A 13,067-nucleotide genomic window follows, 5' to 3' on the forward strand; every position below is an offset into this window, starting at 1 on the left:
AAAAAAAAAAAAAAATCTATAACAAACTTTATGCTTATTTGAATATTTGATAATAAGAAAAGAAAAAAAAAAGACTTACATAAGCTACAAATCTCTCCATGCTTAGAGCTCCCGAGTGGAAAAGAAAGGATTCGGTATATTCTAGGGGAAGAGGTCTATGCACTATGAGACTGTTGCCGTTGGGACCCCACAAGATCATTGAATCTGTTGAAGGATCATTCACAATCGCATATGCTTTTTTCAAGAAATAAAAGACCCTGTCTTTAATGTCTCTGAGTAGGGCGCGATCAAAAGCTTCGTCTCTTGTAAACTCCATCTCAAATCTACATCAAGGAATACATATTAAACCAAAGAGAAGCAAAATCAAAGATGAATAAGCATGATTCGAAACCAAAGCCACAAAACTCTCAAATACTATAGTTCCTCTGAGACTGAACAAAGATGACTTTCGATCTACAATAAGACAAAATACACAGCATGATTCAAAGTTCCTCACTTGAAAATGTACAAAACAAATTGAATCATATCAAAGATCTGGTAGAGCAAATCTACAAAACAATAGCAAGATGGTGATAGAGCAGCAATATTTACCTTGGGATGTTTTGGGTTTGTGTGGTTGAAATGTTTTGTGTTTATGTGGGTAAAATATCTCAAACGGTTTTATATGTGCTTGAAAGTTGAAACCATAAACAAAACCCTAACCCATATAATGGGCCCATATGATTATTTTAATATTTTATAGGCTTTTTTTTTTTAACAATGTCAAAAAATTTTTTGCTAAAAAGACTGTCACATGTACTTTCAAATTAGATAAAAACACTGTCATACTTTCAAATTAGATAAAAAATTGTGTCCTGATAAATGAAGAGAAATGCAACTAGGAAAAAGAAATGCACAAAGACGTTCGAATAAAGAGCTCTCCGGAGCCGCCGAAAAACAAAATGGAAACCAAAATATCCATCACAGTCTTCGCCAAGGTGGGGCTTGCACTTGGTATTATAACATTCAAGAAAACTATTCGTCTTGCTAAACCCTGCGTCATGCTCTGGTCAAAGACATGAGAATCAAAGATGGTACTTGTGAGAGTGAAACTCCCCAGCTTAAGTCTAACAAAAGCAGCAACATTGTCACAGACTAGATCCTTATTTTTCCTGTATATTATCAATTGCTTAATACTTTGCTTCACACCTCTAAGCTGAATCATTGGTCTAACTAAACCATGTAACACTACGCATTTAATAAAGGAGGGGCTTCTACATCTATTTGATTATCTTCCGGGTCCAAAACCTTGAGCTGTTTGAACCATTTCTTCTGCTTCGGTTGCTCTGCACTTATTGCAATGGCTACATCGTTGGGGAAGAGATCACATTTGACAAAAGCGTGCACCACCGTCATTACCAGGACACCTATCACCGTCAGCGTTGCTGCTCCCGACAATAAAACCGACAGTATCTGAGTTGCTACTCCGGTGACTTCCCCTGAGTATTTTATCGTCGCGGTGGCCACGGCCGTCATCGGAAACGTGTAAGCCCACCAAGCTAGCGAAAATCTGACATTTAACAATATAGATATATCAGTTAACATCTAATCTTTTTGATCTCTAGACTCTTTTAATCAGTTAGAGAAGTATCTTACTTGAATCCGCGGAAAAAGTTAATCCGAACAACCTGAAACAAGAACCACAAGTAGACAAGTTGTTAACATTTCTTGTGATGCAAGCAACTTTGCTCTGTTCTCACTGTTATCATTTCTTGTGACGCAAGAAACTTTGCTCTATTTATGACTATATCTGTTAAATTAAATATAGAAAATTACCAGAGAGAAGCATAAGAACAAGGAGGCGAAGTAAGCTAGACGCGAACCGAGATCAAAAGAGGCAGAGATCTTGGTCCAAGCCATGGAAGCAACGGCCGGTGCAGCCACAAAGAGGAAGAAAACAGGATGAAGCTCTTTAGGTAAGGTTTCGTTTGTGGGAAGTCTCTGATACAGAGTCACAAACAAGACCATATAATAAGCCAACCCTATGGAGAAGAAGAACATCGGTCCTTCTTTCAACCCCATTGACGCTCCAAGAAGTGCTCCAACGAAGTTACCAACAATAGAAAGGTGATTTGTAGGGTTAGCAACTTTGGAGAGGCGTCGCTGTCCACCAGACATCCACTGTCCGTAAATCTTCATCTCAAGAAACAAGACCGGAGCCATAAGGAAGTACCAAAGTATAGAGGGAAGGCTCGAGGTGATGGAATGTGGGATCCCAAGTGCCAGGAAGAGGACTGATATGAGAGGTGCGAAGAAGAAGTTGACTCTGATTGGATGCCTGAACTCGCGGCGCACCGCCTCAAAGAAGAAAATGGTTTTGAAGAGGTAAGTGATGGAGACGGCGATGAGGAGGACGAGAGAGATCCACCAGAGCACGTGGTTGACTACTTGCGTCACGTGCAAGAACTTTTCGGCGTCTGTGGTTGCTAAGGTCTTCCACATGATGGCGTGACTGCTTACTCCAAGACACATCCCGTACGATGTGATTGGGAACCGAAGAAGAAACGGCCACGTTTTGTCATCAGGGAGAACTATCTTCTCCTTCTCCTGTTCTTCCATATAAATGTTAAAACATCAAAACTCAAGTAACTAAAAAGAAAGAATTTAAAAAAAATTCCATAAAAATATTTCAACTTAAACGAATTATTTTGTTCATTTTAATACACTTACTTTTAAAACAATGTTTGTTTTCATATTTAAACTATGTTTTTTAATCAAAAATATTAATACCTTGAGAGTTTCAAGTTCAGGGCCTTGAAGAGCGTCGAAGAATCTATCAGCGGTTAGAGATTCAGTGATCTCTTCCTCATGCAACGATCTTTCAATGGGTTTTCCACGTAAATTTGAGATCTGACGTTCGAGCTTCCCTGACATGGTCCTGAATAGGTCAAACCTCTTGTCGTGGGAGTTTCTAGAAGCTTCTTTGTCAAGAAACATGGAACCTCTAGGCATAGACTTGGAGTGAAACGTCATCCTCCTCCCTCCCATTCGTTTCTCTAGTCGCGTGAACTCTCCATGACTCGATTGACGTTGCTTGTCTAATAGATCTGAGGTTGCCAGAGAAACAGAAGGACTAGCCGATCTCGGGTTATTCATAATTTCTCTGCTTTTAGTACATAAAAATGGAGCTACGCTAATAAGGATCCAAACAAATATATAAAACAAATAAAAAACTTCACATTCAAAGATATATACTGCTATCTAACTGGATCATGTATTATGTATATAACATATAAACCTTATTTTACAGAAAATAAAGAGAAGATGTAGATCTGATCACTGCAGAGCACGGAGGAGTAATAATGTTTATGTGTGGGCTGTTGGCAGTTGGTAGTGCCCGCCAAATATGTCGAGTTAAATAAGTCCACCGAAAGACCAGAATGTTCTCTCTGTCTAAGTTTTTGAGCTGTCTAAAGAAATATAAAAGTTTTATGTCTTTGTATTTTTGTTTTTATTCAAGCAGTTGTGTTCTGACCAGCAGGGCTTTGTCTGCATTCACTCTTACTTATTTTATTGGTTCTGTACTACCAAACAGATCTCTTATCAACCGGTGATTTTTGCCTGAATTTTTTTTTTGCCTGAAATTTTGTCCCTATCGCATAAAAGAACCTATTAATGCAAAAATATAACGACGGTAAGAATAGATTATGATGATAACAGTGCAAACAAAAAAATAATACAAATATGCAAATAACTAGGTTACGAAACCGGAAAGGAGTAGTAAATATTAGAGATAAAATGTTCCTTGACTCACAAGTCAAAACAATTAAACAGCTGCGGCTTGGCCTTTTCACTCTCGTTTAGCCGCGTCGGTGCATTTTAGATTGTGTATACTTCTACTGGGCCTACTGAACTGATTCGAAATTATCATTGTACTTAAATGGGCTGACTCGTTCCTTTGAAAGCCCATTAGCTGATCCTTTCACAACTCTCATGATCCGACGGCTTAAAACAATCCTATCTAACGGTTAGGAAAGAAACTTGTATATACATTTTGAGTATGAAAGAGAATGCATCACAAGTTTCTCCCTCCCTCCATTTTCAGGTAAAGAGCAATTAAAGATCATCCCTTCTTTATTACAAAAAGTATCTGAATGTACAAAAAAAGACAGGATTTGTCTTTTCGACTTTTCGTTTGCCTAAATCATTTTATCTTCCTGTCGGAAAAATCGACGACGTAACCGGAATATCTTCTGTTTTCCGGTGGAGGCACGCCGGAGAAGAAACAGAGCTGCCGAAGTTAAGAGGTTTTTTAACCATGGCGATGGAAAAAGATTCAACCTTTGCAGACCTAAACAATGAGGGCATTCTCAAAACCCTAGAGCAGATTGAGGAAAAGGCTTCATCTTTTCTCAATCTTTCGCCTCAGTTTAATCACATGGTAGAGTCGCTGAAGAAGAAGGAAGAGCGGCTTAGAGTGGTCGAAGCGAGGGAGAAGGAAGTTGCTTTGCTTGAGGAGTCTGTTTCTGAGAAATCAAGAGTTTTAGAGGAGAAAGAGATGGAATTTGATTTGATTCAGCTCCTTGAAGCATCTCTCTTGAGATTGGTGGTTGAGAGACAAACTGAAGTAGCAGTGAGAAAGAAACTTGAAGATGTTACAAGCGAGTGTGAAAGGAAGAAAGAGGAGGCTAAGTTGGTTTTTGAGTCAATCCATGAGAAGTTGTGTGGGTTAGAGAAGGCAGAGAAAGATTTTGATGTCAAACAAAGAGTGGAGATGGAGAGGCTTAGCTCACTTGAGGAGGCTATCAAAGTGATATATGCTGAGTTGAAGAGAAAGGAGGAGAGGTTTGGGTTGAAACAGAAAGAAGAAGCTGATAGATGGAGAAAGGAGACTGAACTGAAGAGCAAAGATCTTGAGATTAGGGAGAAGAAACTGGAAGAAATGATGAAAGAGCTTGAATTGAAGCAGTGCAGAGACTAGAAAGAGATCCAGCCATGAGGTTGAGCATGATAATGATGCTGGTTCTCTTACTCCTCCAGCTAAAAAACATAAATCTGAGGAAGCAGATTCGGCTTGTGCTTCAAAGGATGGAGACATTGGAGGCATTGCCTGCAAAGATCCTAAACCGTTAACTTGTCCTGATACGAAGTTCAATGATGTTGGCATGTCAATGAGCTCTTTTGCTGTAGATCAAGTATGGGCTTTACATGACCCTAGAAATGACATGCCAAGGATCTATGCTCAGATCAGGAGCATCTTTAGCTCTCAGTTGAGTCTGCAGGTGACATTACTTGAACATGTGAAAGCCACAAAGAACGAGAAATCACTTCTTTCCAGTGCTTGTGGGAGATTTGGGCATGGAGATACAGAGATCAGAAGCCACCTGATGTTTGCTCATGAGATGGACCACACCAAATGTGACAAGAGTGTCATAGTGAACCCAAGAAAGGGTGAAACATGGGCTCTTTTCAAAGATTGGGATATAAGCTGGAAGAGTCAATCTGATCTCCACGAGCCTCCTTATAGGTACGACCTTGTGGAAGTTATCACCGAGTTTGACGATCAACTAGGCATTTCAGTGGCATATATGGGGAGAGTTGAAGGATTTGAGCCGGTTTTAAACCGTGTTGAGCAGCATGGACTCATCAAGTTTATCTGTCCGGGGGAAATGCAGAGGTTTTCTCATAAAGTTCCAGCTGGTTCTTTCAAGCTAGACCCTGCTGCTACACCGGGCAATGATCCGGTGCTTGAGGAGGAGGTGGAAACGAGGATACAAAGTAAGGAATGTGGCAAAGCTCCAACGGTTGAAACTCAAGAATGGTCTACAAAAGATCAGCCCATCATATTAGAATGAGGGAACCAAATCTAGTATATATATGTAGAGTGCCATTTGGTTATATGGCTTTTGATGTTGCAGGACGTAGTGAAACTGTAATCTTTTGACTCTGTCTATGTTTTCTTTTTGAACATGTCCACCTCTTGAACTGAACCAACTTCTTTTGTTAAAACTGAAATAGAATGCTACCTCTTCTTTCTTCTCTTTGTCTCCATTGTTAAGGGAAAACTTACATAATGTGACGCAATCACATTTATTACAAAGACTAAAAATCCCATTATGTGAAAAAGAAGAGTGAAAATAAATAACTATTTGTTTCCTAACAAAATTAAATATAATTATTCCATTTAAGTTTTTTTAAAGTTGTATTATTCTTCTAGTCTTGTTATTTGTTTATTTTATCAAACTCTTTTCTTTTTTCAAAATTGAAATTCATTCATACTTAATACAAAAACTACTGATAGATAAAAGATATCTTCGAAACCAAGAGCCCAAAGAACATGCAGTTAAAACCCACGTTCGTATAACTTTCGAACACACCCTTAACAAGGTAAAAGAACTACAACGTACTACGGCTCAATGAACTAAAACAACTACACCAAAGCAAACGACAAATCAATGCAAATGATCTCCTAAGAAGCGATAACAATAATCTGGATAAATCGATGCTGCCCTCAGCACGCCATATAAACCATCCATTTGTAGAACCTAAAGACACCGTAGCGCCTTCTCAACGCGGATCTATCGCTACCGCTTATGGCCTGCCGTTTATTTTATCAAACTCTAATTAATAGTTTTACTTTCCTATTTTTATTAGAAACAATCCAAATGGTTTTTTTTGGGTAAAATATTCCAAAATGGTTGATATTTCCCGGCAAAAGGGTTAACGACCATAAAAGCTAATGCAAGCATTTCTATAGATAGAGAACGATCGTCCTACACACATCACACCTATTTGTATTCTCCTTCGTCCACCATATTCTTATTTACCCAATAAAACTGAGCTATTTGAGAATAAAAAAAAAACAAAAAGACAACATTTTAATCAGGGAATGCTTTTGCGTTTGGTTCAAGGATTTGTTTGGCAGAAATGGAGCAGAAGAGCGTGTTGTTCTCAGCGTTAGGGGTCGGTGTTGGTTTAGGACTCGGGCTAGCTTCAGGTCAAGGTTTAGGTAAATGGGCAAACGGCTCGGTTTCTGCAGAGGATGGACTTACAGGAGAAAAGATTGAGCAAGAGTTGGTGAGGCAGATTGTTGATGGAAGAGAGAGTGGTGTCACTTTCGACGAGTTTCCTTATTTTCTAAGGTAACATCAACATTGCTTGTGTATCAAGAAAGATGCATTTGTTTATATTACCATACTCATGATGCTTAACTTTGATCATGTTGCAGCGAGAAAACTAGGCTTTTATTGACAAATGCAGCTTATGTTCACCTAAAGCAGTTTGATATCTCTAAGCACACGCGTAATCTTGCACCTGCGAGTAAGGCTATTCTACTGTCTGGACCTGCAGGTTAACATCTCTCACCCTTTTGTGTTCATCAAACCTCAATCTCCTCAATGGTTTTTGTGTAATTTTCTTGGCAGAGTTTTATCAGCAAATGCTAGCAAAAGCATTGGCTCATTACTTTGAATCGAAACTATTACTACTAGATGTGACAGACTTCTCTATTAAGGTGATAACTAATCCCATATAGTTTTAGTAGTTTCCATGTAAAGAGTAGCTTTTGTAAGCTTTTATCTTTTGATACAGATACAAAGCAAGTACGGATGCGTCAAGAAGGAACCTGTATGTTACTCTGTGATCTTATGTTAGTGTAGCTTACATTTGTGACTGTGTGTTTATTTCTTATCTACTGTTTGCTAGTCTCACAAGAGGTCTATTTCTGAGCTGACGTTGGACAAAATGTCGAATCTAGTGGGATCTTTATCTATGCTCACCCAAAGGGAACAACCAAGAGGTACATACATTCTCAATGGTCTTAGAATTAATTTTTTTTGTTCCTAATGAACCTCAAGTGTAAGCATTATTTTAAATGGCAGGGACCTTGCGTAGGCTCACTAGTGGCAACGATCTTACCTCAAGGTACATTGGTTCTGGAACAATATTGCTTTATCTGTCTTATGTAAGCTTACTAGTTCCTTTTAACGTACCAGGGGCTTTGAAGGTTCAAGTCATCCTCCACAACTCAAGCGAAATGCTTCTGCTGCTTCTGATATCAGTAGCATATCATCCCGTTCTGGAACTTCTGTTTCAGGTATGGAAACGTCTTATTTGTATTAACCTTCAGATTCTTAGACATCTTGTTCATTTTGTGACTGTTTATACCTTTTATAGCTTCAAGCAAACGCAGTACAAACTTGTGTTTTGATGAGAGACTATTCCTTCAGTCACTTTACAAGGTAATACCTCTAAATCATCATGGAATGATTCGGTTCAACTCTTAAACTGAACTACTGTTATCTTTACAGGTCTTGGTTTCAGTTTCGGAAGCCAGTCCTATTATAATATACCTAAGGGACGTTGAGAAGCTTCTTCAGTCAGAAAGGTTCTACAAACTGTTCCAGAAGCTCTTGTCTAAGCTCTCTGGACCTGTTTTACTTCTAGGCTCAAGACTATTAGAGCCTGAAGATGACTGCCAACAAGTAGGAGAAGGCATTTCCGCTTTGTTTCCTTACAACATCGAGATCAGACCGCCTGAGGATGAATCTCAACTCATGAGCTGGAAAACTCGATTCGAAGACGATATGAAACTGATTCAGTTTCAGGACAACAAGAACCACATATCTGAGGTTCTTGCGGCTAATGATTTAGAATGTGATGACTTAGGTTCGGTATGCCATGCAGATACCATGTTCCTGAGTAGTCACATTGAGGAGATTGTGGTTACTGCAATCTCTTACCATCTGATGAACAACAAAGAACCTGAGTACAAAAACGGAAGGCTTGTAATATCTTCCAATAGGTACTAAAGACACCTTATTATCTCTTCAACAAAGCAACTTAACTGATTAAATGATTCTGCAACAGCTTGTCCCATGGACTGAGTATATTCCAGGAAGGTCATAGATGTCATGAGAACTCCTTGAAGATGGACAGAAACACTGACTCCAAGGTATTCACAGTCCTGAGTCTGACTGAGCTTTTGAAATTTTAAGATGACTGACATGTTCCATTTCGGAGTTTTTCCGGTTTTTTCGACTTTAAACCCAAACCAAACCAAAGCTATTTCTAATTTGGTTCCATTTTGGGGTTTATAACAAAATTAGAAACCCAATCCTAGCCTGACATTATCCGAACCGAAAAATGTCCGGTTCCTAAACGGGTTCTAAACACCCTAACCCGAATAACTCGAAATTTGAACAATCCGAACCGAAAATCCTAAATGCCCAACACTAGTTCTGACCATGTGCTTTTGAAATATTAAGTGAGTGACATGTTTATGGCTCTGGTGCAGGGAGAAGAAAGTGAAGGGATGATAAACAGTGAGCTCAAATCTGAGACAACTCCTTCAGAAAAGAACGAATGTCCCCTGCCTCCAAAAGCACCTGTTAATGTAAAGCTAAAACATACTGCTCAACATTCATATGTCAATGTGCTTGCCTCACAATAAGGTGGTTTGATATATGTAGGAGGTGCCTCCTGACAATGAATTCGAGAAGCGCATAAGACCAGAGGTTATCCCAGCAGATGAGATTGGTGTAACCTTTGCTGATATAGGTTCACTGGATGAAACCAAAGAATCACTTCAAGAGCTTGTCATGCTTCCTCTTCGCAGGCCTGACCTGTTCAAAGGTGGTCTTCTCAAGCCCTGCAGAGGAATCCTCCTCTTTGGACCGCCTGGTACCGGGAAAACCATGATGGCAAAAGCCATAGCGAACGAAGCTGGAGCTAGTTTCATAAACGTGTCCATGTCCACGATCACTTCAAAGTGGTTTGGAGAAGATGAGAAGAATGTGAGAGCTTTGTTCACCTTAGCAGCCAAAGTGTCTCCAACTATTATCTTTGTGGATGAAGTGGATAGCATGCTGGGGCAGAGGACTAGAGCTGGAGAGCATGAAGCTATGAGGAAGATTAAAAACGAGTTCATGACGCATTGGGACGGGCTTATGTCGAGTTCAGGTGATAGGATTCTCGTTCTTGCGGCAACAAACAGGCCGTTTGATCTTGATGAAGCCATCATTAGGAGGTTTGAGAGAAGGTTAGTGGATCTTTTTCACTTGAAACCTTAGTTTGAGTTGTACTAACTCCATCTTTTGTTGGGAGGTAGAATCATGGTTGGTCTTCCATCGGTGGAGAGCAGAGAGAAGATCTTGAGAACTTTATTGTCAAAAGAGAAAACAGAGAATCTTGATTTCCATGAGCTTGCACAGATGACAGATGGTTATAGTGGAAGTGATCTCAAGGTTTGACCACAATACTCATCTCGCTTTAACCAACACCATAATCTTCTCTTTGTCGGACTGACTATAGTGAATGTTATTACAAACAGAACTTTTGCACAACAGCTGCATATAGACCAGTGAGGGAGCTGATAAAGCATGAGTGCTTGAAAGACCAGGAGAGGAAGAAGAGAGAGGAAGCAGAGAAGAGTAGTAGTGAAGAGGGAACTGAAGCAAAAGAAGAAGCATCTGAGGAGAGAGTGATAACGCTGAGAGCTTTGAGCATGGAAGACATGAGAGTAGCTAAAAGCCAGGTGAGCTAAGGCACTTAGTTTGTGTTTAATAATCTTGTATAAAAACAAAAGCTAATTGGTTTGCATTTTTGCAGGTTGCTGCTAGTTTTGCAGCAGAAGGAGCAGGAATGAATGAACTGAAGCAGTGGAATGAATTGTATGGAGAAGGAGGCTCCAGGAAGCAGGAACAGCTCTCTTACTTCCTTTAGTAAACATCTTTATGAGTCTAATATTTCATTAGTATTATCATACTATTAAACATTAATTCTGGAGATTTTGTAAATAAAACATGTACAGTTAATTATCTCTTGTATATTATTTATATAAAGTTTAACTGTTTCTGTCTTGATGAATGCTCTTGCCAAGGATAAAGATATTAAAGATCAGAAGAGCAAACGTATCTGCAACACTGTTTCACTCTTTTATATATATTTTGTGTACCCTTCTTAGGATTTGCACATAGACATAGCCGAGGAGTAGAGAGTGTTAAACAACTTACATGAACAAACATCAGAAGAAACTATAGTAAACAAAATGGTAAGGTTTGCTTGTGTACTGTTGGGAGATGCTATGTTGATGGAGTGAATAGATGCAGAAGCGAAGACCAATAACCAACCAACTGCAGTTATAAAATGCAGAGAGAGTCTTCAGTAAAAAAAATATTTTTCTAGTTCTAAGCAATAGTGAGGAAGTGTAGAATGTAAACAAACCTGAGCCAAGATACCCTTCCCCGTTTGTGCTTCGATTATAAGGCCTATGGTGAGTCCTATGATAGCCCAGGCTCCGTTAATAGACTCTATTTCACGCCTTCTCTGTTGCCTCTCTCTGCCTTTGATCTCTTCCATTTGCTTCGCTGCTAATCTCTTGGCCTCAAGAGGGTCTACCATTATTACCTCCTTTTTTGCCTTTACTCTTCCTGGAGGAGGAGATGACGCCTACACAAACACTCAGGCATGGGAAGAAACTTATAAACTACACTAGTGACGACACAAACAACCATTCACAATTTCTCAGACTTTACTATCCTAACAAAGGGTTACATACTTACATGTAACAGAGATTTGTGATCCTAGTTCTACCAGGAAATGAAATGTTCTTATTTTGGCAAATGGAAAAGCTAATATATCACAGCAAAAATGGGAGTAAGGTCATACATTTGGATTAGCTAGGACTCGAACTGCTCCACCTCTGGATCTTGTTGCATCTTGGTGTCTTCTTAGTCCCTTTCTGAGAAACCACACAAAGATATAGTGGAAGATATGTAATTATCAAAAGCAATGATAACATGTGATCAACGACTCTTGAATTGGATGTAACCTTGTCTCACATGGGAAAATAATATTGAAAAACTAAGCTTGGATAATTTCTTTCTCATAGTCTTATTATCATCTTACATAAACAAATGTCATAAAAATAATTCAAGAGACGAGGCGACACAAAGGAGAAGAAATAAAGTTGGAAATGGAATACATGGGGGAACAAACGCAGAACATGCAATGCGGAATAAGAGGAATGCTTCTTATCTCATGAATAAAGTTAGGCAGTACACAAAAGCATGTGATTGAGATGGTTACCAATAAATAAAGTTATCCCAAACGCAAGAGCAGAAACATTCACACTACAAGTATGATTGTATGTAAATTAAAACAGATCCAATTCACAATAAACCGCTTCCAGAAAATAAAAAAAAATGTTAACCAAACATTAGAAAGAAAACATCTAAGGCATTACTCATAGACAAGGCAAAATCTTTACCAAACACTAGAGAGATGTATAAACAACCATTTCAATTACAGAGTGAGGAGTCTCAGGGAAAAAAAAAAGAACAGACACTTTAATGGCGCGTAGCAACAGAAAAAAATCACAACCCAGAACACGAATTTTAAAAATAACGAGACAGAGCACTACTACATAGGAGGTTCATGCCGAAAGTTCAAAACTTTCCAACATATGAGTAGTAACTGAGAAATGTAATTCGACAAGGAGAGAGAGAAGTAGATTTCAGAGAGAAACTTACAGTAGAGAAGAGGAAGAGGGGGTCAAAGGAATAGTAAAGCTTCCACGGAGATTGGAAGAAGAAACCTGAGGATCAGCTCCAGGGGAGAAGAAGAAGAAGATAGACGGCGTTGAAGAGAAAGACGTCACCACCATTTCTAAGCCTTTCATATTTTCCCAAGCGCCTTTCTCTGTTTTTTAATATTCGTTTGGACTTTGGAGGAGGATTAAACCAAACGCCAGTTAATACGCCGTCGTTTTAGACCACCAATAACAAGAATAATATACATAAAATAATATCTTAAATCTTATCCACTATCAGATAATGTTAAGGGTGACTTGATTATAGAAGACACTGGGACTAACACCAATACTTCTTTTAACACTCAAAGAATTGTTAGTGCTATATAAAGACCAATGGCTGTTGTGATTCAAATCAAAAAGTTCTCGGTGTAAAATTACTACTCTCTCTGTTTCAAAATAGTTGATGTTTTGGATGAAAGCACAAGAATTAAGACGTACACATTTTCTTAAAAAGTAACACTAAAAATATTAAATAAATCTAATCCAGCCAATCATC

At 38.8% G+C, this 13,067-nt stretch overlaps 5 protein-coding genes across 6 annotated transcripts in view; 2 read left to right on the forward strand and 3 right to left on the reverse strand.

The window, feature by feature from the left end:
- LOC106304775 (heat stress transcription factor C-1-like) overlaps nucleotides 1-617 on the reverse strand; it is a 4,615-nt gene extending 3,998 nt beyond the window's left edge. The window contains exons 1-2 of the mRNA XM_013741166.1: nucleotides 592-617; nucleotides 80-323 (exon numbers count right to left, since the gene is read on the reverse strand). Coding sequence (XP_013596620.1) covers nucleotides 80-316 — 237 coding nt within the window. The 5' untranslated portion in view covers nucleotides 317-323; nucleotides 592-617. The remainder of the gene's footprint in view (nucleotides 1-79; nucleotides 324-591) is intronic.
- A 332-nt stretch (nucleotides 618-949) lies between these two features.
- Nucleotides 950-3,297, reverse strand: LOC106304635 (S-type anion channel SLAH2). 2 transcript variants are annotated; one of them, XM_013741036.1, is made up of 4 exons: nucleotides 2,770-3,297; nucleotides 1,816-2,583; nucleotides 1,636-1,667; nucleotides 950-1,549 (listed from the first exon to the last, which is right to left on the reverse strand). In XM_013741036.1, exons 1-4 carry the CDS (start codon nucleotides 3,133-3,135, stop codon nucleotides 1,228-1,230), a joined length of 1,488 nt encoding a protein of 495 aa, XP_013596490.1. In that variant the 5' UTR covers nucleotides 3,136-3,297; the 3' UTR covers nucleotides 950-1,227. The 2 variants fall into 2 exon arrangements, with proteins under 2 accessions (XP_013596490.1, XP_013596489.1); XM_013741035.1 differs by having other exon boundaries at nucleotides 1,816-2,586.
- Nucleotides 3,298-4,297: 1,000 nt separating this feature from the next.
- LOC106303409 lies at nucleotides 4,298-5,861 on the forward strand. The gene is given in 2 exon segments (XM_013739686.1): nucleotides 4,298-4,947; nucleotides 4,949-5,861. Coding segments are annotated over 2 exon segments (1,536 nt in total). The 3' UTR covers nucleotides 5,835-5,861.
- A 960-nt stretch (nucleotides 5,862-6,821) lies between these two features.
- LOC106304733 lies at nucleotides 6,822-10,759 on the forward strand. The gene is made up of 15 exons (XM_013741128.1): nucleotides 6,822-7,121; nucleotides 7,208-7,329; nucleotides 7,404-7,492; nucleotides 7,570-7,605; nucleotides 7,684-7,777; nucleotides 7,860-7,902; nucleotides 7,974-8,074; nucleotides 8,155-8,219; nucleotides 8,289-8,782; nucleotides 8,848-8,932; nucleotides 9,275-9,373; nucleotides 9,450-10,018; nucleotides 10,088-10,223; nucleotides 10,310-10,513; nucleotides 10,588-10,759. The coding sequence occupies exons 1-15, from the start codon at nucleotides 6,907-6,909 to the stop codon at nucleotides 10,699-10,701; spliced, it is 2,466 nt and encodes an 821-aa protein (XP_013596582.1). The 5' UTR covers nucleotides 6,822-6,906; the 3' UTR covers nucleotides 10,702-10,759.
- A 94-nt stretch (nucleotides 10,760-10,853) lies between these two features.
- On the reverse strand, nucleotides 10,854-12,716 carry LOC106304085. The gene is made up of 4 exons (XM_013740472.1): nucleotides 12,510-12,716; nucleotides 11,647-11,719; nucleotides 11,203-11,427; nucleotides 10,854-11,111 (listed from the first exon to the last, which is right to left on the reverse strand). The coding sequence occupies exons 1-4, from the start codon at nucleotides 12,656-12,658 to the stop codon at nucleotides 11,061-11,063; spliced, it is 498 nt and encodes a 165-aa protein (XP_013595926.1). The 5' UTR covers nucleotides 12,659-12,716; the 3' UTR covers nucleotides 10,854-11,060.
- Nucleotides 12,717-13,067: the final 351 nt, after the last annotated feature.

This window comes from Brassica oleracea, chromosome C7, assembly GCF_000695525.1.
Source record: "Brassica oleracea var. oleracea cultivar TO1000 chromosome C7, BOL, whole genome shotgun sequence".
In the NCBI taxonomy this organism is placed as follows: Eukaryota; Viridiplantae; Streptophyta; class Magnoliopsida; order Brassicales; family Brassicaceae; genus Brassica; species Brassica oleracea.